This window comes from Callorhinchus milii, unplaced genomic scaffold (genome assembly GCF_018977255.1).
Source record: "Callorhinchus milii isolate IMCB2004 unplaced genomic scaffold, IMCB_Cmil_1.0 Scaffold3, whole genome shotgun sequence".
NCBI lineage: Eukaryota > Metazoa > Chordata > Chondrichthyes > Chimaeriformes > Callorhinchidae > Callorhinchus > Callorhinchus milii.
This window is the reverse complement of record NW_024704744.1, coordinates 28,400,385-28,427,043: the sequence shown is the minus strand read 5'-3', so window position 1 is coordinate 28,427,043 and position 26,659 is coordinate 28,400,385. Positions and strand designations below refer to the sequence as shown.

General features: G+C 40.1%; 1 protein-coding gene across 3 annotated transcripts; it reads right to left on the bottom strand.

Moving 5' to 3' along the window:
- Positions 1–394: 394 nt before the first annotated feature.
- On the bottom strand, positions 395–26,659 carry LOC103184998 (intron Large complex component GCFC2). Of its 3 annotated transcripts, XM_007903301.2 has the most exons (17): positions 26,602–26,659; positions 21,320–21,487; positions 20,627–20,854; positions 19,263–19,369; positions 18,873–18,988; positions 16,260–16,446; positions 15,157–15,280; positions 14,056–14,137; positions 12,626–12,741; positions 10,814–11,013; positions 9,149–9,299; positions 8,771–8,889; positions 8,042–8,118; positions 7,382–7,448; positions 5,735–5,885; positions 3,921–4,065; positions 395–1,656 (listed from the first exon to the last, which is right to left on the bottom strand). In XM_007903301.2, exons 2-17 carry the CDS (start codon positions 21,456–21,458, stop codon positions 1,539–1,541), a joined length of 2,127 nt encoding a protein of 708 aa, XP_007901492.2. In that variant the 5' UTR covers positions 21,459–21,487; positions 26,602–26,659; the 3' UTR covers positions 395–1,538. The 3 variants fall into 3 exon arrangements, with proteins under 3 accessions (XP_007901492.2, XP_042189006.1, XP_007901493.2); XM_042333072.1 differs by lacking the exon at positions 3,921–4,065 and having other exon boundaries at positions 1,557–1,656; positions 5,739–5,885; XM_007903302.2 differs by lacking the exons at positions 395–1,656; positions 3,921–4,065 and adding an exon at positions 4,081–4,768 and having other exon boundaries at positions 5,739–5,885.

Here is a 26,659-nt window from a genome sequence, read left to right as displayed (position 1 = left end):
AGCGTACACTCCCAAGTCAGAAGGATATGGATTCAAGCCTCACATCAGTATTCTGAGCTCATGATCTGGGCTAACATCCCAGTGCAGTGCTGGGGGCTGCTGGATTTTCAGAGGTGCTGTCCTTTGGATGAGAGGTTAAGCCAAGGTTCTATATGTGTATTCATGTCCAAACCCCTAACTGTCTTGCACCTTGGGACGTCGTCCTGACATGAAAGGCGCTATACAAATATAATTTGTTGTTGGATGTTAAAAATCCTATGGGACCATTTGAAAAGAAGTATTTTTTTGCCAGTGTCCTAGCCCACAATCTACAGTTAATTCACTTTACAGTATATTCTGTGAAGTGCTTTGAGATGTTTCGAAGACACGATAAGGAGCTATATCAATGCAAGTATTATTATTAAATCAAATCTGCACCACTATGATGGTTTATTCGGGATAGACATTTCTTGGTAGTTGATTAAGCATTTTTTTTCAACTAGTATTGTATTGCTATGCATAAATTGGCTGTTGCATTCACCTACAAAATAGTCACCATACTTCAGTGAATCCTGAACCACTTTGATTCATCCTCCTGACATTGAAACTTCTGTAAGAATTTTTTTTTAAGAATACTGTAAAAGTTCAATTTATTGTACAGCAATATTCTTACAAAACATACAAATTATGATAGAAAAATAAATTGTGTACAGAAGATTTGCTTCAACAGCAGACAATCCACAAACATTAGGTGAACTAAAAAAATCAGTTTACAAATAATTTTAAGAATCCTGTTTGGGTTTTACAGGCACTTAAACCTGACTTGTGTTCAAGCACTAGGATTAGCATCCAGTACTTGGAAGAACATCAATCTCAGTTAGTTCGGTGAATCAACAGGTAGGTTGAGACTGAAAAACAGGATTTCTCCTTCGAGCAGAAAGACGTTGAATAACTTCTTCCAGATTGTTATTTTTTGGGGGGAAGGCAGTGTTACTTGCAATATTATTCTCCCTTAAGCAATTTGACAGCTTAAGTGTATAAAAAACAGCCAACTGCTTGTTCACTATATACATCAATCAACAGCATTTATTACACCAATAAAAAGGGAGTACAATTCCAAATAAGGCTGGGAATTTAGGCTTGCAATTTAACCTCATGCCCAGGTCATTTGCAACATAAGTTTAGTCTACTGAATCCAACTGTAAAAGAATACGGAAAATCTATCACAAATAGTCATTTATATTCTACTTTCAAATTTAATTTCTGCAACTCAATACAGTATATTTTTAAGAATTGTATTTGGAAACCTACTAATTGAAGATCAGAACTAATGGCTCAACAGCTGCATTAAGTTCCAACTTGTTTTGTGGTGTTAAATCAGCTAGACTGCATTTCAATAAAAACAAAGGACTTTGGGCATTATGAATTGCTGTGGGAAATAGCCAAGTTGTACAACCTTTGCATTGTTGCAGACTTATGTGACTCGAGGTCAAGCATTAGAGATTGCATTCTTTATGCACTATCTTTGAAGCACATTCAACCAGGAGTTTTCAGGCAGATCAGTTTCTCTCGAGAATGCTTTTCAAATCTTCCAGTTTGCATTCATCAATAATTCTCTTGGTGTGATCCACAGCACTGATTTGGGCTAACATCTTAACCATTTCTTCTATTGCTTTTCTGAAAAAAATACATTAAAGATTAGAAGAATGCAGGGTACAGCTTAGAAGGACTACTAGGTGACCGATAAAACAACTAACTTTCAGCAAGATGAAAGTGCCTGTATACATTGGCATTAAATATATGCAGTTATGCGTTTTTTTAAAATGGTGTACAATTTGCCAAAATTCAAATACTGAAAGTAATTACAAATACGAAAACCTTACACGTGTCTGCAAACACTGGCCAGGCAGGAAGGATCAATTAGGAACAAGATATTGTTGGTTGTTTGAGATATTGCATTTTTGTTCTGTTGGGATCTAATGTATACTTGCCCAGTTGACAAAAGCAAACCTCAGGAGAGAATACATTAACAAAATGCTGCAGGGAAACTTGCTCCGTTTACACTACAGCAGCAACAGCATCGTGGAAACTAGCTGTGCAAATGTGTACACACAGAGTTTAATTAGAATTGCTTTTCTTTGGCCCCTGGACCTTAAGAAAATGGAGCAGCAAAAATAAAAAAAGTATTCAATTTTTAACAGATGAACCATGAACAACTCAACTTGGCACCATTTATCTGACAATCCAGGAACCATCATTGTTCAAATAACAAAATGATAATATCCCAATGTACTTCACAAATATAAATTAAGCATAGAAACTAAGACAATAGAATGAAAATGTTACACAAATAACATTCTGAAAGATGCAGCCTTTTTGATTAATAATTTAGATAAATAGGTGGTCTTCCAATTATGCAAACATGAAAAGAAAAATCGAATTTAAATGTTTTAATGTATAATTAAGTTCTCACTTCATTTAAGTTATTTTCATGTGCAGAATTAGAAGCACGTTTCAAGAGAATGAAAAAGCTCCTCTACCACCCCACCCTCCAATCACACTACACAGCCGATTAAGCATTCCTTTACATTTTGACAAATTTTAGGAATCCTGTTTTTATTAAACGTAAATGGTGACTTACACTCTCTACTCCAATGAATTTAAAAAGTAAAATCTTACATGACTTTCTCATACTCAACTGACTTCCTCACCAAATAGCTAAATTCCTTCCCTCATGGCCATTTGCACATATTGACAATTCTGGTGGAGTCCATCACAATACGATGATTTGGACACATCCCGTTTACCTATTTCCAGGGAGTATTAGGTGCAGGTTTGCAAGAACCAAGCCTTGGGGACTACAGAGTCTGCGTTGGGTTTCGGCTGGAGGTTAAACAGCTAAAAACACACGTTTGCAATCGAGCACTACCGGGCAAGCTTCCTGATGTTTGTCAGATAGGGCCACCGTAGGGCCAATGAAGGTTTGATCTTGTAATAATAATCCTTGCATTTGATATAGCATTTTTCACGTCTTCTAGACGTCTCAAAGCACTTCACAGAATATACTATAATGTGAACTGACTGTATATTTGTGGGCGAAATGCAGCAGCCAATTGCGCACAGCAATATCCCACAAACAGTCGTGGATTGAAGTGACCAATTTTTTTTTTTTTCTTGAGGGATTATTATTAGGCGTGTGGAGTAAGGAAACTTGCCCAAGGTTTCGCCTACCAGGAATTGAACCCAGGTCTCTCGCTTGCAAGGCAAGTGCTCTAACCACTCAGCTACAGGATTCCAGGACTTGTAGGGATAAAAAGGAACAGAGTGGAATAATTCTTTCCTCCCAGTTACTGGTCTGCCGCACCAAGGTCTGCCGATAAACCAGGCTGGCTTGTCTGTTACCAGCAATGCCCTGAACTAGCAAGATTACATTGGAGGGTTGACTTGATTCCAATATTCCATTGCCAGGCATATCACCTTGGAAGCAGCTCAGCTCTAATGGGACACTGCTTCCCCTCTCCCGGAGGATAATACTCCACTGAAAATGTAAGTACATACACAATTGGGAACCACGGGACTGGATTTGCTATGCTGTACTGACGTTATACTCATTATGCGCCTGAACACTGTTGTGCTTTTGAGTTCTGTTGGTGGTGTGGCATCAAAAGTGCAATCTTTTGAATTCTGGCACCCTGTATTCATAGATCCATGGGCTCATTCTCGTAAAAACAATCAACTCAAACAATCAGTCTTTACCCCTGGAATGTAGTTTGCAGAAAGATAGTTTATAGCTTAGAAGGATGCCCTGCATCTCCAGGAACTGTGTCTAAATGGAAACTAGTACACAGATCCCAACAGAGCAATTAAGTAGAGACAAAAAGCAAGTAATGCAACATAAAATGACAACTGTTGGGTTTCAGTTCCCAGTAAGGAGTGGTTACCTGTTGCTGCTGCTCTCTTCACTTTGACCCCCATTTTTATACGCAGCACGAATAGACTGTAACAAATATCTGCACAAGCTTTCCAATTGGGGAAGGGTTTGCTGGGTTTTTAGTTCTTCAAACCAATGTGGAGGAAAACAATTTATTACCTACAGGCAAGAGAAGTGAAGAGGGCATTAGCTTTCATATTAGTTCCCTTATGTCAGCAAATTCAAAATTAAGTGTAAAGAATAATTTTTGTAAAGTTATTTTGTACAATTTCAAAGACTATCTTGTGTATCCCAATGATAGAAGCAGTTACCTCCCCCTCCTCATAAGGTCACCTGTGGTGTACCCCAAGGCTCTATTACCCACGCCTCCTTTTTCTCATTAACATACTCCCTCTTGATTCCGTCATCTGCAGACATGGGGTCAACTTCCACATGTAAATTGATGTTACCCAAATCTATTTTCCTCCTCTAGTCACGACCCAAGTCCTACCGATATTCTGACTCCCTGTTTGTCTGACAACTAAGCCTGGATGAGCGTCAACTTTCTGCAGCTGAACATGGACAAGACGGAAGCCATCCTCCTTGGTTCTCGTCAACGTCTTCTCACATGTGGTTCTGAACTCCTTACCTTTACAGCCTATCCCTCAGACTCACTGAACCTGTACACAACCTTGGCATCTGATCCCGTTATCCTCCTATCCCAAACCTGTCCCAGACCAGGACTGTCTTCCTCCATCTCCACCACACTGCCCGTCTTCCCCCTATCTTGCTTCAAACGCTGCTGAAATTCTCATTCATGCCTTCGTCACGTCCCTTCTTGATTTATCCAAGCACTGCTTGCCGGTCTCCCCAGCTCCACTGTGAACAAAGTCCAAATGATTCAATACTCGCGTGTCCTCTGTTACACACTCTTGCTTGACTCTATTGGCTTCCTAATGCAGAATAGATCGATTTCAAGATCCTCATTCTCACTTTCAAATCTCTTCACACCCTGACACCTTCCTACCTCTCTGATCTGCGCAAACCCCCTTCTCTAACCACCGCCCTTGTTCAGGTGCTACAGGTCTGCTGCACATCCCTCATGCCCTAAGCTCAACTACCATCACTCTTTCAGCCATTATGCCCTGAATCTCTGAAAGCCCTTGCATCAATCACTCCATTTTGCACCCCCGCCCCCCCTTTGCCTGTTCTCAAATAACACCTGAAGAATTTTCTCTTTGACTGTGCCGTCGGTCACTTGTCCCCGTCCCCCACGTCTCCACTTTCCACCTTGGCATCAAGAACCTGCTGTTAAGTACTCCAAAATGCTACCTGTATGAAGGGCACTATATAAGTGCAAGCCGTTGCTGTATCTAATCCCTCCTTTCAAAGTGAAAATCAAGCAGTGACACAAACACTCCCTAATTTTAGCATATCTGAATGAGACACCTACCAGTTCTGTTACTTGGGAGAGTGAGTAAAAAAACGACAGGTTTTACTGCGAGTCAGTGCTTGTCACTGAGAGATAAGTTATTTCGCCCACAAATATACAGTCAATTCACTTTACAGTCTATTTGGTGACGCGCTTTGAGATGTCGAGAAGAAGTGAAAAGCGCTATATCAAATGCAAGGATTATTATTATTATATTTATCTTCGTCCATCAGTATCAGTTAGAGACAAATATGATTTGGCAAGCCTTCTTAAAATATTCACAGAATTTTTTTTATATACAGGAATTTATTGCAGATGCATGATGCCCAACCATCATTCAGCGTTCATTTGACTGCACACCAAGTAGAAATTTCAACACAGTTGTTCATACATCAGCTATCAAATAATAAAACTTACCTTTTTACATTTTTCTATATTGTCTGGACCAGGCAAAGACATTTGTAGAGCCAGTAAAATATAGCGATTGAGGAGCTTGTCTAAACCCACTTCTTGTAGAACCTGCTCTGGTAAGAGGCCATCCCACTGGAAGATGTTACCCAGTAGCTATAAACAAACAGGACAAGACTTAGAAAGTGCCTCTCTCCCACCCAGCCCCCATAACTTTTTTTTTGAAAAAAAGATAAGATACTACTGTACGGTAAATAGATCATGTAAAGTTATGAATAATAAGGGTACAATTATTTTTAGGTACCGGACAGTGAGGTGCTCATTCACACAAAAGTTAATTTCTGTAATTGTTCAAAGAAAAAAAATAAAGGGCATCAGAGAAGTGAACAAGTGAGGTACAGGGATGATGAAATATCATACAGGTATCTCACTGCATCTCTTGAGGTTATTGTACTTTTAATGGCAACTTTCCTTTTGAATATTTCATCATGCAACCTGTGCAAAGGGTGCTAAATGAATGCAAGTTGTTGTTTATTCATTTTTATCTCCTCACTTCTTCATTTCTCTGATACCTTCTTTCCCCCTCTGAAATATTTTACATTTTAAAAGAGAAGATTTCTCCTTCAGTCTTTCAGGCCACTCAATCTTCGATGGAGGAATGATCAATCTCTGTTGAGACGAGGGGACCTACCCTCTCCTAGACTTTTGCCACCATCAACAGGTATCCAGAGACTAGGAAGTACACTCACTAAGATCAGGAACTGTAAACCCATTCATTAATCCTCATTCCATCCATGGATTGCAATTTAAACTTGCTTCACCATTTTGAAAATAAACAGGAAATACTGGGACACATCAGTCAGCTCGTGAACACTTTGGGTGCAACAGAACTGAAGCAACTGTGCTGGAGATACTAGTCAGTGTATAAGATGGAGTCCTGTAGCTCAGTGGTTAGAGCACTCGCCTCGCAAGCAAGAGACCTGGGTTCGATTCCCAGCAGGGCGAAACCTTGGGCAAGTTTCCTTACTCCACACGCCTGATAATAATCCCGCAAGAAAAAAACAAAAAAAATAAAATTGGTCACACAATCCATGACTGTTTGAGGGACAAAGATGTGCGCAATTGGTTGCCACATTTTGCCCACAAATATACAGTCAATTCATTTCATAGTATATTCTAGAAGATGTGAAAAGCGCTATATCAAATGCAAGGATTATATATTTTATTATAAGATTGTTGAGAACAATGAAGACCAGATCCACAAAACAATTAGTTAAAATAAACAAAAGCCATAAACTAAGTACACAAGGAGGCAACGTTTGACTCATTGACAGATTGTGAAATTCTGGAAAGCGTCATTCATCAAATCAACTTAATCCCTGGCAGCAATAAGAGATGTAAGGTCTTGGAAAGAAAAGGGCATGAAACAAAGGCATAGTGAGGCTAAGTGAGAGCAAGAAGGGAGGAGTGAGGGAGATTAAAGAAACAAAGGTCTAAACCTAGCACAAAAAAAACCCAAAGACATAAAAAAAGTTAATATTTTCCATCTAAATTTAAAATCAGGCAAGTCCATTCAATTTTAACAATCCAACCCTCCCCTCCCAGGGAAGCAGATAAAACTCCAAATATGGGAGTCTCAAATACCATCTCACCTTCACAGCTGACCAAAATTGTCTTTCCTGAAACACGGAATGGGCAGACGTTCGATCCTCCAGCACACTGGGAAAAATAAAACAAACTAGTTGAAATATACTGGATCCATAACATCCCCTGCATTACTAATGCAATACATCATTTCTATTTAATGTTCGAATTGTAAACACATGAACTCAAGTTCAGGGTGTGCTATCCATATAATTCACTCTTGACATTATCAAGGCATCAAATCCTATCTCATGAGCAATCACATTTCCATTCAGTTTCAAGATAGGATAGTAACTGCTACAAGGTGGTAGGCAAGCAACCCATTTCCATACATCCATACAGGTGGTGGAGGAAGAAAATAATAGAACATTTCCATTTATGTGGGACCTTTTATGTTACTTCACCAAGCCCACTGCAACTCCTGAACTGTAGATAGAGGCAAACCAAGGAAGGTCGGTGGGAGGTGGGTGGGGAAGGTGACCAAAAGCGCAGTTGAAAAAAGGTTTTAAAGGCACTGAGGGAAGGATTTAAAGGTGGGGAGAGAAGAGGAATACAAAGTGATTCCGGGATGGAATTCAGGAAAGCAAGGGCAGAATGCTCTCCCTCCAAAGATAGGGCGGGTCGAGTGGGGAACGTGAAGTAATCATCCATTTAAATCCTTAACCTACCTTTTTGAATACAGAGGAATGAAGACATCTTCTTCCACAGATATCCTTATTCTCATAATAATTGATTTTGACAACATCTATAATTGCAAACATTTTACATTAGCAAATTTTTCAATACATACAGGTACAGAAGCATGACCATGACAATTATTTATCAATTTTATAAAATAAATTTGTTGTGTTCATTAAGTTGAGGCCTGTTAATGCTGGAAACTGGAACCCCAATTTCAGGAAACCAGCATCAAATACTCCAAGGCCAGATTAGATACAGAGGAAATCTCCCTCTTCCGCACCAACGCACTTAAACATGACAAGTTGTGGCACAAATTCTCAAACACTTTAGATCAAAACAAAGTCACTTTTCCATGGTGGTGGGAACAGCCAAGGTGATTTATGGGCAGGAGAAAAATAACTTGATGGTCTGTGTGACAAGAGTCATACTGTAGTTTACGAGTGAAGCCTATGAGGGATCTGTCCTACAAGTATTTGAACAATGTTGGCAAAGGAGAAAGACCTGTGAACAAGGCAAAATAGTATTGGCAGACAGATTGTGTTATCAAATTCAAATAAGGAATTAAGATAGGTATTCGGCAAAGGAATCAATTGAGGAACTTGAGACAATCCATCATCTGCTTATTTTTGTTTCAGACCTTAATTGACTATTTAGGCATTCCTGCGCTCGCTCTTGTGAATATTCTGAAAAAGGCCCTATAGTCGAGATTCGTGTACCTGTGTGGCTTTACTTTCGTCTTTAAAAACAGCAAATTCCTCTTTTAATTCAGCACAGAGTTGCACAAAATTCTGTGTTTGCGAGGATGACAAAGGGTCCCATACATGTATTATAAAGCCTAGAAAAACACATAAACGTTTTTTAAGAAACATTTTGCAAATTTAGAACGGCTGGAATCAGTTTTTACTGAACAATCATTGATTGCTACATTATAAAAGGTGTAACCATGTCGGTGTTTATACTCCGGTTTCCATTAAGAGCTGTAAACTTATTTAAGAAGTGATTTTCTACAACTGATTTGCAAAGGTCATTAAACTAAAAAAAGTCTTGTACATTGCTATGCAGTATAACTCAGTCATATATTTCTAAACCATTACCTTCAATTTTTGGTACAATTGTTTTCTCTATTACTGTGGAAAGCAGTTTCATATCAGAGTTTTCCTTCCTCTGGTACTCTTCAGCTTCATCGTGGCAGAACTGCTCCACGGCAGAAACCCAGGGCATGCCCACTAAGTCCGAGCAACCAGCCTAAATATTGGGTGGATATAAGAAGCACATTGGTTTCAGTTCCACTCACCCCCCCCCCCACCCCTCTCAGATAAAACATGTTCTTACTGTGTCATTACACATACAAAGAAACTGTATGTTTCAAAACAATACAAAATTAAAGCTGTAAAGCACCTTTCACGTCGGAAGGACGTCCCAACATTTATTAATGTTAGTACTGATAACAGATCTCACTGGAGGCATTCACAATATTTGTAATAATTTAGGTTGTGGTGTAATCATGTTCATTATAAAAGAAATACTGGTCGCAGCACTGCCTCTCCTCTAGTCTTGGGTGAACATACAACTATTTTTAAATGAATTGCTTTCTCCCTTTCAACGATAATCTGTAATAATAATAATCCTTGCACTTCATATAATAATAATAATCCTTGCATTTGATATAGCACTTTTCACGTCGGGAGGACGTCCCAAAGCGCTTCACAGAACACACTGTAAAGTGAATTGACTGTATATTTGTGGGCGAACGCGGCAGCCAATTGCGCACAGCAATGTCCCACAAACAGTCGTAGATTGAAAATGACCAATTTATTATTGTTTTGGGTTTTGGAAGGATTATTATTAGGCGTGTGGAGTAAGGAAACTTGCCCAAGGTTTCGCCCTGCCTGGAATTGAACTCAGGTCTCTCACTTGCAAAGCGAGTGCTCTAACCACTGAGCTACAGGACTCCACAAATATATAGCACTTTTCACGTCTTCTAGACGTCTCAAAGCACTTCACAGAATATACTGTAAAGTGAATTGACTGTATATTTTGTGGGCGAAACGCATCAACGAATTGCACACAGCAGTGTCCCACAGCCGTGGATTGAGTGACCAAATTATTATTGGTTTTTTCTTCTTGAGGGATTCTTATCAGACGTGTGGAGTAAGGAAACTTGCCCAAGGTTTCGCTCTGCCAGGAATTTAATCTAGGTCTCTCACTTGCGAGACGAGTGCTCTAACCACTGAGCTACAGGACTCCTGGCCACATATCACCCACAGGTCAAAGGAGTAAGACTTCACAGCTCTGAAGCAGTCTGAGGATGATCTTGAAATGGATTTCCCTTCCTCCCTTGTGGAGAGCACAGATGGTAAAGGAAATGTTGATTTTCAGTCTAACTTTTGAAATTACATTCTGAATGCTGGCACCACAAAGGTGGAGAAAAAACAACCAACCAAATTCTGCTGCAATTAGCATTTCAATACATTCTGTGGTTCAGTATTCCAAATGAATAAAAAATTAAAACAGACTCGACAATTTTCATGAAACTTGCACATTGCTTAGCAACACCACACAAGGCTAAGAAGCATCACTCAGCTAATGTATTTTCAATCCATTAGTAAAATTCTCCATAAACTGCCCACCAACACAAGTCACATACGTTTACACATGTATAGAACAATTAATTTCGGTGATAAGTTTGCACAGAAAGATTTCAATGAAGATTTCCCAGACTGTACTGCAGCTATAAGTGGGAAAATGTCACAACTTACTTCAAGTGGGTTCCAGGCAATCAGTTGTGCCCTGATTAAAGGATTCAGAATTTTTGGAAGCGAAAGGCCAATATAAGCATCATAATACGAAGCGGGAAAGTTGTGCCTCCAGAACCCAAATTTTGCTAAGATTCGGTCAGCGCTGCAGTAATCTTCATGTACGTCTTCAAAGATCGTCTTGGATTCCGTCAATATTTGATCTGTGTTAAGCAACATGCTTAAATATTGAATAGTTTGTCCAAGCAAGAATAACATACGTTGCTAATTTGAGAAAACAAAACTAATTAGAACAAAATGACTACCAATTAATATAAAACATTTCATCCCATCGGATCATTAAACTGTTTCATCCTAGCAAATTATCAAAATGCAACTGGATTAACCAGGTTTACAGATCTAGATCCAAAAGTCTAAATAAAGTGACATTTTTTTTCCCTTCTTTTTTTTCTTGAAGAGCTCCATATTGAGGGGTCTCCTTGAAGCTGAACTGGCTCCAAGGTGACATGCCTGGCAATGGAATGTCAGAATCGAGCCGGCCATCTGTAGTCTGGTTCCTGAGCCAGATGGGTCTGCAGTATTCCAGGGAACTGCTGATGATAGCACAGCCAGCTTGGCTCATTGCCAGGACCTGGAAGGGCAGATCAGTCACTAGGGGCAGGGAGTCATCCAACTCAGCTAATACATGGAAATCTCAGCTTGATTTGGATACACTTAAAACAGGTTTCCTTCTGCATGTGTCATACACCCGGCTGAACCTGCCAATTCTAAAAGGTATGAGTTTAAAACATCAGTGTGTCGACCCTTGCAAGCATCAGCTTCACCCATAAAACACAATTGTTCATGCTCTGCGGATAGGCTGATCAGATTCACTTGATTTTGCAATGAGAACATCTACCAACTCCCCATTGGTGAAAAGGATTGGATTAGGGACTTGAAATACTCGAACATGAATAACAGCCATTTGGGTAGATGCTGAAGGGACCCATGTAAATATACCCAGGAGATAAATCAACAAAAGCCCTTCAGGAGACAAATTGGAGATATACTTGACAATGAAAAAAAACTACAGAAGTTAGTCAGTAAGTTTCCAGATTGTCAGCAAGTTTCCAACAGAAGCATAGAAATTATATAAGAATATCATACAGCACAATTCTCAGAAATGACAGCTCATTATAGTACCATCCATGAGTACAACCAGCAACATCTGTTCATTTCCCCTCATTTCCCCCCAAAACACTACCAGAAGCCAACAAGCTGTGTAAGTGCTATAAAAGATTAGTGTTCAGAATCGACATCACCTTAAAATCAAAATGCTGGAGTCACAAATGTAAAGTACAAGCTCGAGGGAGTAAATCACAACTCCTCAGTCCTATAATGACATTGGCAGGAACACAATTATAATTACAATTTTCAGCCCTTCTATCAATTTTTGATCACGTGAATATATTGCAAAATATATTGCAAGAACACAACTATAAGGATTGCATTTTTTCAGCCCCTCTATCAGCTTTTGATCACATGTGAATATATTGCAAAATATATTGCAAAAATTGAGCTTAATTATTCAGAACATTACAGTGTAATTAACAATAAACCTAAAAGCACTTCCAAAAATAGAATGTTAGGTAGAAGAAACATTTATAAACATGTATGACAAAGCATATATGAAGCACCTGACATATTGGCAAGTTATAGATACTACTACATAATAATTTACAAGGGTTTTGTGAAATTGAAACCACCAATAAGGGTGCAAATGAATGGCTTTTGGAATAGATCGGGAGAGGCAGAGAAAGAGAAATTCAAACTCACCTTTTTTTTCATTAAAATCAATTAAATCATCTGGAGGCACTTCATCGTCACTGGACATGCCGTCACGATGATCTGCTTCCTTTCCCGTCACTTTTCTTCTCTGTTGTCGTTGAGCCCTGCATTGGAAAAGTACAGTTAAAAACAGAAGCGTTATATGTTTAATATAACCCAATTTGTAGAAAAAAAGTAATATTTGGTGGAACAAAAACAGAGAGAGCTGGGAAAAATCAGCAGGTCAGGCAGCATCTATGGAGAAAGGAAAGCAAGTCAACGTTTCAGAACTGCCGAAGAGTCGTGGACGAAGGATCTGACGAAGGGTCGTGGACCCAAACGTTGACTCACTTTCCTTTCTCCATAGATGCTGCCTGACCTGCTGAATTTTCCCAGCCCTCTCTGTTTTTGTTTCAGATTCCAGCATCTGCAGTATTTTGTGTTTTGTTAATATTTGGTGGAGTCCTGTAGCTTAGTGGTTAGAGCACTCGCCTCGCAAGCAAAAGAACCTGGGTTTGATTCCCGGGCAGGGCGAAACATTGGGCAAGTTTCCTTACTCCACCGGCCTCTGTTTAACTAGCAGTAAGTAGTAACCTTGTGTTAGTCAATTGGTGGATCGCTTTTCCGGAGGTAATAAGCCCTTCAAAAAAATAATAATAATGTGTCCACTCAATCCACAACTGTTTGTGGGATACTGCTATGCGCAACTGGCTGCTGCGTTTCGCCCACAAAAAATATACAATCAATTCTGTGAAGCACTTTGAGACATCTCGAAGACGTGATAAGGAGCTATGTCAAATGCAAAGATTATTATTATTATTTATCTTGCATAACTACTGGGCACAATGGTGTAATCTCTCAATGGAAAAAGAATACTTGCAAATTTATGAAGCAGGGGCCAATTATACTACACGTTTACTAAACATGACCATCACAAGTTTTTTTTCTCTCTCAGACACACACACACACACACCATACACAACAACAACAACAAATAACATTTGTATAGCGTCTTTCACGTCAGGAGGACTTCCCAAGGCGCAACCTTAACACAAAGCTGAATAATTAATAAAAAGTGATTTTTGGTACATGTAATTAGAAGGTCCCTCCAAATAGTAAGAAGCATTTTACCTTCTGTTTGTTGGGTGCTTTAAGATGCAGCCAAAACAATCTTACATCTTGGTAGGAGCTTGAATTGGAAACAGCCTGAATTAGTATGTAGCACCGAGGACTTCTCACTAGAGTTTGGACCAGTTTCAAATTGACAGACAATTCTTTTAAAAAATGCATCATGCCAGTCAAGGATATAATTGATTGAGGTAGGCAATACAAATTCTAGTCAAAATTGGAAATTTAAGCACTTTGGGACACTATCCTGCGTGAGAGGCACTACATAAATGCAAGTTGTTGTTGGAAATCTATTGAGAGTTTTAATTTACCTTTGTGTCATTCGTCTTTCAATGCGACACTGTTTTTCCTCAATACAGTCTGCGTGGCTTTGAGTATTGCCATTAGCTTTGTCTGCAGGAACAAAATGTTACAATGCAACTATTGTATTTTAAAATGAGCAAGAATCTTAGCAACCACACACAGCACAAGGGCAACTCAAGTAGTCTTCAATAGTTTAGCATTTGATATTTCTGGTTTATAATTCAACAAAGATAACTCACACTGCTATCCCTTAGCTGGATAACTCATACCGCTATCGGAAGCACGGCAATACGCTGACACAGGATTGAAATATTAACCTGCACAGCTCTGATTTCTGGTGTTATGGAAATATGACAGGAAGCAACTGGCTGCATATTTTCATATTTTACAAGAAGCATTTCTTCACAGAGGGTTAAAATGCTCGGCCCCAGAAGTTGTAGAGGAGGAATCAACAGAGATGTTTAATAGGTAAGTACTTGAGCAGTAGAGGCTCTTAGTATGGCAAAAGAGCAGGGATAGGATTAAAAGATCTGTCAAGATCTAGCAAACTGTTGGAACAGGCTCAATGGGCTGAACAGCCTCGTCCTGCTCGTTTTCCTGTTAGAAAGATATTGTACATTGGTTTATGCCAAACCTGGGTAGCTGTCACGCACAATAAATTGGCTGAGATTACATGATTAGCTGAGATTTTTCAGCTACATCAACCTCAAGAGAAGTGCCTTTAATATAGCTTTAACTGTTCCAGCTGACAAAAAGACCAGTGAAAAAGGCTGTCAAGATTTCCCAAGCAGGAAAGGAAAACCTGATCATACTCATTAACTATTAATAATAATAATAATAATCCTTGCATTTGATATAGCGCTTTTCACGTCGGGAGGACGTCCCAAAGCGCTTCACAGAACACACTGTAAAGTGAATTGACTGTATATTTGTGGGCGAACGCGGCAGCCAATTGCGCACAGCAATGTCCCACAAACAGTCGTAGATTGAAAATGACCAATTTATTATTGTTTTTTGTTTTGGAGGGATTATTATTAGCAGATTTCATCCAGTTAAAATATCCACTTCACCACAGAGCTATTGATTAGTTCCACAGGAGTTGCACTAACTTGAGAGCTGCTGAATACTGGTCGATTCATCTTGGACATCTTCCTGTCTACGTTGCAAAAGTCTTGTTGCCTGCTGCCGCAGTAAGTGATGCATTGCAGATTCCAGCTCATTAATGAGAAGTATCTAAAAAGAGGATACTGAGTTATAGATGCACTTCAACTCGCTGCTCACACCAATCCTCCAGTGCCGAGTGACATTGTCAGGTAGGCTCAGTAGGCATCGCTCACCACTGAGTCAGAAGGTTGTGAGCTCAAGCCCCAATAGCCCCAAACTCCAATACAATATTGGGGGTGAAGCTGCATTGTTGGAGATGTAGCCTTTTGGATGAGATGTTAAATCCAGAAGCCATCTGTCTGTCGACTGAAAGTAGTAGCTTGAAGAGGTTAACAAAGGCAATGATGAACAATCAGCAAGGAATAGAAGGAATCTCATTCGAAATACAGACAATGCAGTGATTCCCACTACTGCACTGGCATATGAAACGAGATTCTGAATACAAGACCTGAATTGTTACTTGAACCCAAAACCATTTCACTAAAGGCACAGTCAAACAAAAAGGTGACCAGGAATTATTTTGTGCTTTCATAAGTAGAGTATAACTCATCTTATATGTTTCACTTAACTTCTCTTTAAGACAAGAACACATATGATGCCCATTTTTTATTCCTTCCCCTTGTGTTCTGAGCAGCAAATGCATTAGTGCACTGTGCTGTGGAGTGAAACGAGAACTCACAAAACTATAGATTTACAATGTATTCTGTGAAGTGCTTTGAGACTCCTCAATGATGTGATGAGGCACTATATTAAATGCAAGGGTCATTATTGTTTGCAAAGTAGAAATCAAAACTGCAACAAGTCAGCTGGTAAACACCAGGTTTCTTAATGTATGAAGAGGATTATACAATTTGATTTTTTTACATTTTACATTTATGTAGAGCCTATTATATCGAGATGACATCCCAAAGCACTTCACAGGATTTATTGTAAAGTGTAATGCCTTAGTGCCTGTGTATTTTATATGTGAACATGTATGAATTTAAAGGCCTTAATAAATTGCCCAGAGACAATAATGATCATGAAGATTATTCATCCATCCCTGTACCTTTTCACTGAGGCAGTTGGTCAGGTTTTGAACATAGGTTCCCATTTCTCGATAAAACTTGTAGCGGCGATTGGTATCTGAAGCGTCTTCCAATTGTTCAATCGTGTTCATCGAGCTCTCAGTGGAACTCTGGATCTTCTCGTGCTCTCGCTGGTGTGAACGGTAAACTTCCTGGAGGGATTCTAACCTGAGAGCGAGCAATCAGAACAGTTAATATAATCCTTGCATTTTATATGGTGCCTAATCATATCTTCAAAACATCTCAAAGCGCTTCACACAATATACTGTAAAGTGAATTGGCTGTGTATTTTGTGGGCGAAACAGTTACAAAACAATCTAATACAATCAATCCACTTTACAGTAAATCCTGTGGAATGCTTTGAGACATCTCGACGATGACGTGATAATCCACTGTATCAAATATAAGGATCATTATTATCAAACTTCTAACAGCAAAATGCCACAAGTCACATCCGGAATTTGAAAATTAAAATAGAAAAAACAAAATCAAGATTAAATACAACAACAAGATTACACTTGGATAGCGCCTTTCATGTCGGGAGGACAGAAAGTCAAAGTGCACTCACAGCTGTGAACACTTTATACTATCACTTGTTTAGCTGCTCTCTCAAGATATTAATTTCCAGTCACATAGAATTGTTAAAAAGTGTAACAGATAGAACAAGAAAGTATAGAATCCACAAATCCTACCTCAGAGATAATGGCAATCATTTTGTCTGGTCGAGCCCAGTACTGATAGATACCAATAAGAATGCTCATCAAATGTCTCTTCCCCAACCTGACCGAGGCCACATGTAACATCCTACCTGTACTTTGACTGACTGAACATCTGAGATCCCACTATAAAACTTCTTCAGTAGCCTCTAAACTCCAGCTTTAGTAATTAAGAGTCGCTGCTTAAACAACAATAACAGTTCGGTAGAGTGGCTAGTTCAGGTATCAACAGATAAGACACTGCGCATCAATAATATTTCAATAAAAAATATTTTGGTTTTGCTCTCGTGGTCCTTTATCGGAACCATTGCAGGTCTATCAGCAATGGAGATGATGAGCCGTTGTTTCTCAGTTGAGCCAGCACCACTCCAGGTATTAATGACAAGTGCGCCTATTGTAGGATGACAACCACATTTGAAGGATCCCAAGAAAGGATCCCCAACTCCAGGAGGAGAGGCGCAATGGTGGGAAGAATTCAGAGGAGCAAATATGAAAACATACACAGCATACTTTCTCTCACCTTCTCATTTTTAAATACTGTACTGCTCTATCATTTAACGGTGCACTACTAGAGCAATTACTGATATTAAAAAGACATTTGCACAGATGTCTAAAACACTACATTAGCAAATGGCAATTTTGTTCATTTCACATCAAACTCTAATGCCTCCACTCACATGAAACAGTAGACCATTTACTTTACTCATGTTTAGACAAGTGGAACCAATATTGAGGAAAATAATATGCAGCCATTAAGCTCTTGGTATTGTGTGGCATGATTGATTTTTATGGATGAATGTCCTGCGCTCAATTTAAATAATACCTGTTGAAAGTTTTCTATTCAATTCACTTGGCCTTTTCTTTTCTACACAACACATCATACTGCAAAACAAAATTTCCAAATTTTGACTGCCATCCAGCAATCCATTAAATATTTGTATGAAGTGCATTAAGTGCTTAATGGCTTTTAAAAACAGCAATAAGAGAAAACATTTGCAACGAATGTGCTACTGCCATGGTTGAGCTTGCCAAGCTGAAGCACAGTCAGGTTTGACACTGTCAAGCACACTGAGGTTTTGCAGATACTCAAACACTCAAATCATTGTTTGCGCACAGGAAGCAGAGAGGGGTATAGGTGAGGGGAATTAGAGGACCCGCTTGACCACAAATATATGGTCAATTCACTTTACAGTATATTCTGTGAAGCGCTTTGAGATGTCTAGAAGACGTGAAAAGCGCAATATCAAATGCAAGGATTATTAGTATTATTCATCCAGATCATCCAGAACTCTGCAGCTCGTGTTCTTTCCCGCACCAAGTTCCATGACCCCATCACGCCCACCCTTGCCCGGCCCCACTGGCTCCCCATCCCTCACAGGATAGAATTCAAAATCCTCATCCTCAATTTCAAGGCCTTCCACAGCCTTGCCCCCTCTGACCTACTAATCCCCTATCAACCTGTCCACTCCCTCCACTCAGCAGACTTCGGCTGCTCCAGGTCTCCTGCCTGATCCACCCTACCATAGGTGGCCGGGCTTTCAGCCTCTCTGCCCCCACTCTTTGGAACTCAATCCCACAATCCCTTTGCCTTGCTCCCTCTCTCGCCTCCTTCAAGGCATGACTCAAGACCCTCCTTTTTGACCGTGGCTTCAGCCGCCCTCCTACCCCCTCTGCCCTCCTTCATTCCAACCCTGTCCCCATGCTCGGCTCCTGATCCCGTACTGTTCAGCGCCTTGGGATGTCCTCCGGAAGCCTACCATCACAAAGGATGCATCAGAGCAAGTCTCCCAAATTTATTTAAATAAGCAAGGCAGCCCATCCCACAAACATCACATTACAAACAGATCACTACAGAAAGAGGAAAACAAAATAATGTACCTATTAGTCAATTGCTTTTTTACAGTTTCCAAGCGGATTGGTGGGAGTGACTCCAGAGTGTTCAGCATTCTCCTCATATTACGCCTTGGCTCAGTATCCACGTCTCTGCCTGCTAACTGATAAGAAACATTATATTTAACCTTAAAAAAATGACTTGAAAGTTGAGCACTGATGATGGATTTGGGAGGTACTAGATTACTGAAACCATCAATGGTGTGAAACAACACTAAAGAAAGTGCTAAATCTTGGTCTCCAAAGGGATAGACAATAAGTCATAGACAATGATGCTGAACTGGTACAGAGCATTGGTCCAATCCCACTGCAAAAGGAAAAGAACAAAAAGGTGCTTTAATTAAAAAATAAAAAGATACAAATGTATGAAATCCTTACTTGGGAAATGTTCACTCGTTTGATTTGCTGTTCCTCCCAGAGTTTCTGATCATCTTCCTCCTCATCCTCATATTCACCTTCAAAGCTCTCATCACTTTCATTTACACCTGGAAGTACCACAGTCACAGATCAACAAACACCAAACATGAAGCAAGCATCAGAGTCAATCACTCAACAATACAATATAATTTACATTTATATAGTGCCTTTCACTTTGGAAGGATTTCCCAAGGCGCTGTTCGAAAGAAGCAATTTGAAAAAAAGAGACACTTATTTCATAACAATGCCTGTATCTCAACTGACGCATCACATTTTCAAACGAAAGGAGCATAATTAACTTGTCCTCCTGATGTGAAAGGTGCTGTACAAATGTAATTTAGTATGGTATTGTGACCGTGGCAGCAGGATACTGATTTAACTTGACCAGAATAAAACACTACACTTAATTCACAGTGAGGTGATTCATATCACATCCGTTAAACAAAAAATAGTTTTCCAGATAAGACTCCACGTGACATACTTTGTACAGAGCTGACCAGCTGAACAACTGTGTGTAAAATAGCTACAAGAGGGAATCTATCCAGTGAATTCAACTACATCGACAAATAAATAGTACGGAAATTGACCTAGCAGACAGTACGCAAGATTATGAAGAACTCAGATCAAACAAGCAATGTGATTCACCCATTAGCAGCTAGCATGTTAACCACAAAATCCGGGTATCCTCAAGGATGTCTCCTGATTCAGCCAGATCAAACAACAACAACTCGCATTTATATAGCACGCTTCACGCCAGACGGTGTCTCGGAGCACTTGTCCGAGGCACTCATACTATACAAAGTGGAATAGAACGTGGATCCAGAAAACCCGAGGCAAACAGGAAATCATCAATCAATCTCCCCAAATATACCTTTCGGAATCTGTGATGGTAATATAAAAACACTACCAATGGCTGGACACTCATGAAAGATCCTGCAGAAAAGCTCAGACATGTCCACATCCCTAGGAAAGATTATAAAGGAACGACAACAACAAATTACATTTCTAAAGCACCCAACGGACTGGAAAGCCAGCGTTGCCTGCATTTCTTCTACCTCCAGCAAACCTTTGTGCAAAATATGGATTTGAGTGAGTTTAGAACAATTAAGAGCTGTGAAAGCACTCTTAGTTATTCAAAGATCACAATACACAAGAAAGGCCAAAACTGCAATCCAATATTGCAAGCAAGAATTTGTCATTCTGCTCCCAAATCTAGTTTTGAATCAAAATACTTGTCACTGATCCATTATGTTTACTTATGTAATGTTAATACTCCTCACTGGCCATAGGAGTTACACATAACATGAGATGAGGTCACTTCTCACCGATTTCCTCAGCCATTCTCTGTCGTTGTGTTTTCAGTCCCTCAGTGAAGTCTATTCTCCTCTCATGATCATCGAGCTCATCATCATTGATTGGATCATCGTCTCTCACTGGAGACATTGAAGAGTCATCCTTGGCTAAAGAATCGAGTGGAATGAAATCAGCTCGTTTTCTGGCTGTCTCTCGCCTTTTACGAGCGGCCTGAATATACTTGGTATCTGGGATCTCACCTGCACTGAACAGAATACATAGTGAGTTAACAGAATACATACCAAAGTTAAGAGTGATATAAACATTTTGAATAATATGTCAATTTGAATTATTTTTGTCACGGGATGTTTAACATATAACAGGCAGATTTAACATCTCCTCCAGAGGACAACAGCTCCAACAATCACAGTACTGTATTGGAGTGTCAGTCTAGACTGCAAGCTCAAAGTCCTGATGTGGGGCTTGAACCCAGAACTTTCTGACTCAGAGGCAAGCATACTACCAGGCTTACTGAGCCAGGCTGATACCAAACCAACAACACTCAGCACCAACCCAACGTCTCACACGTTATGACTTTGAATGCAAATAAAGACCATCCAATCAAAAGAAAAAAAAGTTAGCTGTGTATTTCCTTCCTGTACTTCAGAAAAACAAAAGTGAAAGAATCCTTTTAATAATCACCAACTCCATTTTAAATTCCAAACCTGGTTGTAATTTGCCCAATCCGGAGCTATCCTTCACGATTCTTGTATCCTCATGGACTGTTGACTTAAATTCCTCTTCACTTTCTGTGGATGTTTCTTCTGCCTCTTCATCTGAACTGGGTCTCCTTTGAACTTTCATCTCTCTGAAATCTTGACCAATTTCCTCTTCTGCTCAGAGAATAACATAAATTAGTAATTAGAAAGCTGGCAAATTCAAAAACCATTACTTATACGAAAAGTACAGCGAAGAGAATACACGTCACTTAATACACCTTATACCATGGCTTCATTTTTTTTTACAGAACTCTTTGTTGGAGCATAACAAGAAGGGTGAACATTCAGCTCTAACCCACTTTTCCCTTTGCTCATGTGCTGAAGAATGCCCTTTTTAATCTTCCCATAGTAATTATATTGCCACATATTTGAGCGGAGCACACATTTTTGGCAACACCAATATTTGCCACATCACTTCAATCCATTGTACATCTGCTTCAGTCATAACCTAAACGTAATATAATTATCCTTGCAGTTGATACGGAACCTTATCATGTCATCAAGATATCTCAAAGTGCTTAACAGGATTTTGCTTTGAAGTGGAGAGATTGTGTATTCATAGAACGACAATATTACATTTGTATCGGGCCTTTGGCGAAAATCAGCCATTGTTTTGCACTTTAAAAAAAGCTAGATTTCAAACATGCAGAGAAAAACTTGCCACGTTAAAATGTCGCATAGTGCTTCAAGCGTAATTTTTGTAGAAGCTTAACCCCTGCTTCTGTGGGCAAATGCACAACCATCTGTGCCAGCAAGATGCCACAAACAGCGATGAGTACGATGATCAATTAATCTGGAAGAAGTAGCTGACATACAAAAGGATTTCCAGAAAGCATTTATTAAATGATTTAATAAGAGACTGCCTGAGAAAATTAAGGTAATAAGAATACAATCATCCTTACATTTGATATAGAACCTTATCACGTCTTCAAATCGTCTCAAAGCGCTTCACAGAACATACTGTAAAGTGAATTGACTTTATATTTTTTGGGCACAACATGCAGTGTCCTACAAACAGTTGTGGATTGAAGTGACCAATTTTTTTTTGAAGGAATTATTATCCCCAGAAAAGCAATCCACCAATCGATTAACAATCGAGTTCCTACTTACTGCTAGGAAAACATAGGTACGTGGATTAAGGATACCTGCCCAACGTTTCACCCTGCCGGGAATCAAACCCAGGGCTCTCGCATGCGAGGCGAGTACTCTAACTCCTGAGCTCTAGGTCTCCACGTGGTACAAGGTATTAAAGGTAAAATAATAGCAAAGATAGATGGATGTTTAAAAAATTAGAAGGTAGCAAGTTGGCGTAACTAAATGTTCTCAAATTGGTTGGATATAGATAGTGTCATGCTCCTCGAAACTGTGCTGGAACCTTTCTTGTTTTCAATCTATAATTAGGAAATGATTTCTAAATCTGCTGACACCAAATTTAAAAATATAGTAAACCGTGAGGAAGACTGCAAGAATCTTCAGGGGGCACTTAGCAGAGTGAGCAGACTGCAACTGATGGAAGTTTAATATTTAATGTTGAGAAATGTAAGTATATAAGAACATAAGAAATAGGAGCAGGAGTAGGCCACTCGGCCCCTCGAGCCTGCCCCGCCATTTAATAAGGTCATGGCTGATCTTCTAACCTAATTCTATTTACCCGCCCTATCCCATATCCCTTAAGTTTTTAAAAACCTATCAATCTGTCTTGAATATGTTCAATGACTGAGCATCCACATCCATAATTCCATAAATTCACAACCCTGTGAGTGAAGAAATGTTTTCTCAACTCAGTTCTAAAGGGCGGACCTTTAATCCTGAGACTATGACCCCTAGTTTTAGATTCTCCAACCAGGGGAAACCATCTCACACTATCTACCCTGTCAAGACCCTTAAGAATCTTATGGGTTTCTATAAGATCACCTCTAATTCTTCTAAATTCTAGAGAATATAGGCCTAGTCTCCTCAACCTTTCCTCGTAGATCAAACCCCTCATCCCAGGAACCAACCTAATGCACTCCCTCGAAGGCGAGTATATCTTTTCTAAGGTAAGGAAACCAAAACTGCACATAATATTCCAGATGCGGTCTCACCAAGGTCCTATACAATTGCAGCAAGATTTCCCTACTCTTGTACTCTAACCCTTTGGAATAAACGCTAACATGCTATTAGCCTTTCTAATTGCTTGCTGTACCTGCATACTAACTTTCTGTGAAAACTCAGCAGGTCAGGCAGCATCTATAGAGAAAGGAAAGTTAGTCAACTTTTCGGGTCCAGTTCTGACAAAGGGTCGTGGACCTGAAACGTTGACTCACTTTCCTTTCTCTATAGATGCTGCCTGACCTGCTGAGTTTTCCCAGGGATTTCTGTTTTTGTTTCAGATTCCAGCATCTGCAATACTTTTTTTACTAACTTTCTGTGATTGGTGTACAAGGACACCTAATTCCCTCTGAACACTAACACTACCTAGTCTCTCTCCTGCTGGAAAATAATCTGCTTTTCTATTTTTTCTACCGAGGTGAATAACTTCACACTTCCCCACAATATACTCCATCTGCCACCTTCTTGCCCACTCACTTAACCCATCTATATCCCTTTGCATTCCTCGTTGTCATCCTCACAGCTTACTCTCCCACCGAGTTTTGTATCATCCGCAAATTTTGATACATTAAGCTCTATCTCCTCATCTAAATCATTAATGTAGACTGTAAACAGTTGACTCCCAAGCACTGATCCTTGTGGCACTCCACGAGTCACAACCTGCCAATCTGAGAGGACCCGTTTACCTCTACTCTCTGTTTTCTTTCCGTTAGCCATTCTCCAATCCATGCTAATATATTACCCTTAATTCCATGAGCCCTAATCTTATGTAACAACCTTTTATGTGGCAACTTGTCGAATGCCTTCTGAAAATCCAAATACACTATATCCACTGGTTCCCCCCTATCTAACCTGCTAGTTACATCTTCAAAAAACTCTAACTAAAAGATTTGTTAAACACGATTTCCCTTTCATAAAACCGTGTTGACTCTGCCTAATCACACTGTGATTTTCTAAGTGCCCCACGACAGCATTCCTAATTATAAACTCGAGAATTTTCCCTACCACCGATGTCAGGCTAATTGGTCTATGGTTCCCCATTTTTTGTCTCCCATCCTTCTTAAATAACAGCGTTACTTTGGAACCTTCCAATCAACGGGAACCATTCCATAAAGTAGTAGTATATGTTTAGGAATGGAAATATCTCCTGTTTGGCAAAATCCTTATTGTTGTTGAAAAGCAGAATGATCTAAGGACACAGAAACAGTACATCTATCTTTAAAGGTAGAAATGCAGCTAAAAGCAGCCATAAATAGGCAAATGAGAGATTATGTGTCCTATATACAGATGCATTCTATGCAAAACAACAACAACAACAACAAGATTCCATTTATAAAGCGCCTTTCACGTCAGGAGGACGTCCCAAGGCGCTGCACAGTTGGGTCATGACCCGAGCAGGGGGGGAATGGTCAGGGTGAGGGGAGGGGAGGGAGGGAGCGAGGAGGGGGGAAATGGTCAGGGATTGGGGAGGGAGGGAGCGAGGAGGGGGAAGAGAGTCGAGAGGGGAGCTGAAGGCATGGTCAGAGAGAAAGGTCTTGAGACCGGCCTTGAAGGAGGAAAGGGAGGAGGCGGCGAAGGCACTGAGGGATGGAGTTCCAGAGCCTGGGGGCTGAGAGGCTGAAGGCCCGACCACCGATGGTAGGGCGGTTGGGGCGGGGGACGTGGAGCAGACCGGAGCCGGAGGAACGGAGGGTACGGGCAGGTAGGTAGGGGGATAGTAGGTCGGAGAGGTAGGAGGGAGCAAGGCCGTGAATGGCCTTGTAGGTGAGGATGAGGATCTTGAATTCGATCCTCTGGGGGATGGGGAGCCAGTGGAGGCGAGCGAGGGTGGGAGTGATGTGGTCCCGAAGCCTGATGCGGGACAGTACACGAGCTGCAGAGTTCTGAATGACCTGCAGCTTGTGGAGGGAGGTGGCGGGAAGGCCGGCGAGGAGAGAGTTCCCATAGTCCAGCCTTGAGGTGATAAAGGTGACAAAAGTAAACAACTGATCTAAAATTTATACAAGACGTTGGTTAGGCCACAATTGATGTACTCCATGCACTATAAAAAAAGCCTTTGAAAGGGTACAACATAAATCAATAATAAAATAAATAATAAAATAATCCTTGCATTTGACATAGCGCCTCACATCCAGAGGACTTCTCAAAGCTAACAAAAATAAACTTTTACAGCAATGATCAAGTATGGAATGCTTTGGTATCGAGTTTAGAGCTTGAAACTATTTTTGAAACAGAGTATAAAATCTTTATATGGAAAAGGACAGAAAAATGGGACTAGTCAGCTCCAATGGAGGAGCTAACATACACCCAACCATGAATTACTCAGGCCTTGTTGCACACACCAAGTGACTGGCCACAAGCCAAGCAGAAAGATGCGATGGCTCTCACACCTCTGGGTCAGAAGGTTGTGAGTTCAAGCCCCAAATGAACTCAGAGTCTGGTTGACACTCCAGTACAGTAATGGAGATGACATCCTTCAGAAGACTTTTTTTTGAGGATGATACCAGGGCTGGCAGGTTACTGCTCTATCAGGATGGACTGGAAAGATTAGGATGGACTGGATAGATGAGGCCTTTTTTTNACTAGAGAAGAGACGTTTAACAGGGGACCTAATAGAAGCATTTAATAGCAGAGGTAGGCTGTTCCCACTGGTTGGGGAGTCAGTAACATTCTTTGTAAATCTTTGTCCTGCCTCCCTGTGGACATTAAAGATCCAATGGTACTCCTCAAAGGAGAAGGGAGATTCTTCCAGTGTCCTGGCCAACAACCCCCCAAAATAAAACTGGTCTCTCATTTCATGGCTTTTGTGGAACATTGCTGTGTACCAATCAGCGGCCATGTTCGCCTACAAATACACAATCACTGCACTCCACAGTAAAATCCTGTGAAGCGCTTTGAGACGTCTCAACACCATGAGGCGTTATATGAAATGTAAGGACTATTATTATAACATCAGATTTTTCTCTGTTTGCAACTCTAACACACCTGTATTGTGTCTGAGGTAACGCCTACCAATGTTACTACATGATACAAGCAAAAGAACACTTTATTCGTAAAACAAACCTCTGCATCTCTGTTGCAAACATTTTGATTCAGGACAAACAGAACATTTTAAGTCATCTTCCTGAACACCTCACCTTCTGAGGCTTCATCATCCTTTTCAGCATTACTCTGTTTCCCCTTTTTCCGCTGTGA